Here is a 1,347-nt window from a genome sequence, read left to right on the forward strand (position 1 = left end):
TGATTAATCTATCTTTTTTACAGGGATATGTACCAAAGGCTTTTAAGGTGGCTGGAATTATTTCTTCAAGAAAAGAAACCAACCAACAAGTAAAAGCAAACGTCTACTAAAAAAGGAGAGCTACTTCAACATCCACCTTAAGCAGCATAATTCTATAATGTCAACCATCCAACTCGGAATGCAACTAATGATTATCTCTGTATAATTGATGCTCTCAGTGGGTCGCTCTGCCAGCTAAAGGCATGTTTTATACTGCAGTTAATGATGATTTCAATAATCAATTAAACCGATTTCAGCCCTACACCCAACCAATCATCGGTCTGTCATAGCGTCCAACCATCCCTCCGTTTGTGAGTGGGCTACATAGGGGAGTGTTGGCCTAGTGGTTAGAGCAGTGCTAAGAAGGTTGTAAGTACCCGGTTCGATCCCCACAGCCTGCTCCCCGAGGAGATGGGTTAAATATGAGTTCAATAAAGTTAAGATAGGAGACTATTGATTAAAAAATTCAGGTGAAACGTTCAAACCTTCAGCCTCTGAGTCTGCAGTCATGTCCTCCTATCTTCCTCATAATGAAGCAGATCAGCTTTTTAAGCTAAAGCTGTTCTGTTTCCACTGCATCCAAGATAAAACTAACAACCAGGCCCCATTACACAACCCTCATCATCATCATCATCATCATCATCACTTACTCAGCAGGGCGGAGGTGAAGAACTGGTACTCGTCTTCTCCATTGTCATAGTCCAGAGGTGTGCTGTACTCCTCAAGGGGCGTTCCCTCAAAGGCATCTTCATCCCAGTAATCATCCTCTTCATCATCGTCATCATCGTCATCCCCCTGACCCGCCGTCAGGCTGGCCTGCTGATGTAACTTGTTCTGGCTGTCGTTGACCTCGTCTTCGTCGCTGGGGATCTCCTCTGCTCACAGAGAAAAGCGATCATTCCCTGGATCTTAGAAATACTCTCCGAATTCGGACGGCTTGGTCTTCCTCTACCGTTCTGATCTTCATCATGGAGCCCAGCGCGTGCCAGCAGGTCGGGTTTGTTGATCTGCCGCGATGCATACAGGTGTTTGAGACCCAGGAAAAGGAGCAGGATGGAGGGGATGATCTGACCCGCTACCCTCTGCAGCGCTGCCGGTTGGCTGGGCAGCTCCATTAGCACGCTCAGACCGATGATGCACATCTTCCGGTCATGGAGCCTGAGGAGGGAAGCGGATCATGCCTCGGGTTAGGCTGCTGACATGTTAAAGGGCAAAGATCATGAGTCTGCAGAGGCTGCAACAACCATTTAGCCCCAGAATGCTGCTAAAACTAGGGCAGAGCTCTAGTTTTAGCAGGACGTCTTGGGA

The 1,347-nt window shown here is 47.5% G+C and overlaps 1 protein-coding gene across 1 annotated transcript in view; it reads right to left on the minus strand.

The window, feature by feature from the left end:
- Positions 1 to 649: 649 nt before the first annotated feature.
- The window catches only part of LOC107104308 (importin-8-like), a 17,444-nt gene continuing 16,746 nt past the window's right edge, over positions 650 to 1,347 (minus strand). The window contains exons 19-20 of the mRNA XM_015404293.1: positions 992 to 1,202; positions 650 to 914 (exon numbers count right to left, since the gene is read on the minus strand). Coding sequence (XP_015259779.1) covers positions 682 to 914; positions 992 to 1,202 — 444 coding nt within the window. The 3' untranslated portion in view covers positions 650 to 681. The remainder of the gene's footprint in view (positions 915 to 991; positions 1,203 to 1,347) is intronic.

Source organism: Cyprinodon variegatus, unplaced genomic scaffold (genome assembly GCF_000732505.1).
Source record: "Cyprinodon variegatus isolate N-32 unplaced genomic scaffold, C_variegatus-1.0 Scaffold1684, whole genome shotgun sequence".
NCBI classification, from domain to species: domain Eukaryota; kingdom Metazoa; phylum Chordata; class Actinopteri; order Cyprinodontiformes; family Cyprinodontidae; genus Cyprinodon; species Cyprinodon variegatus.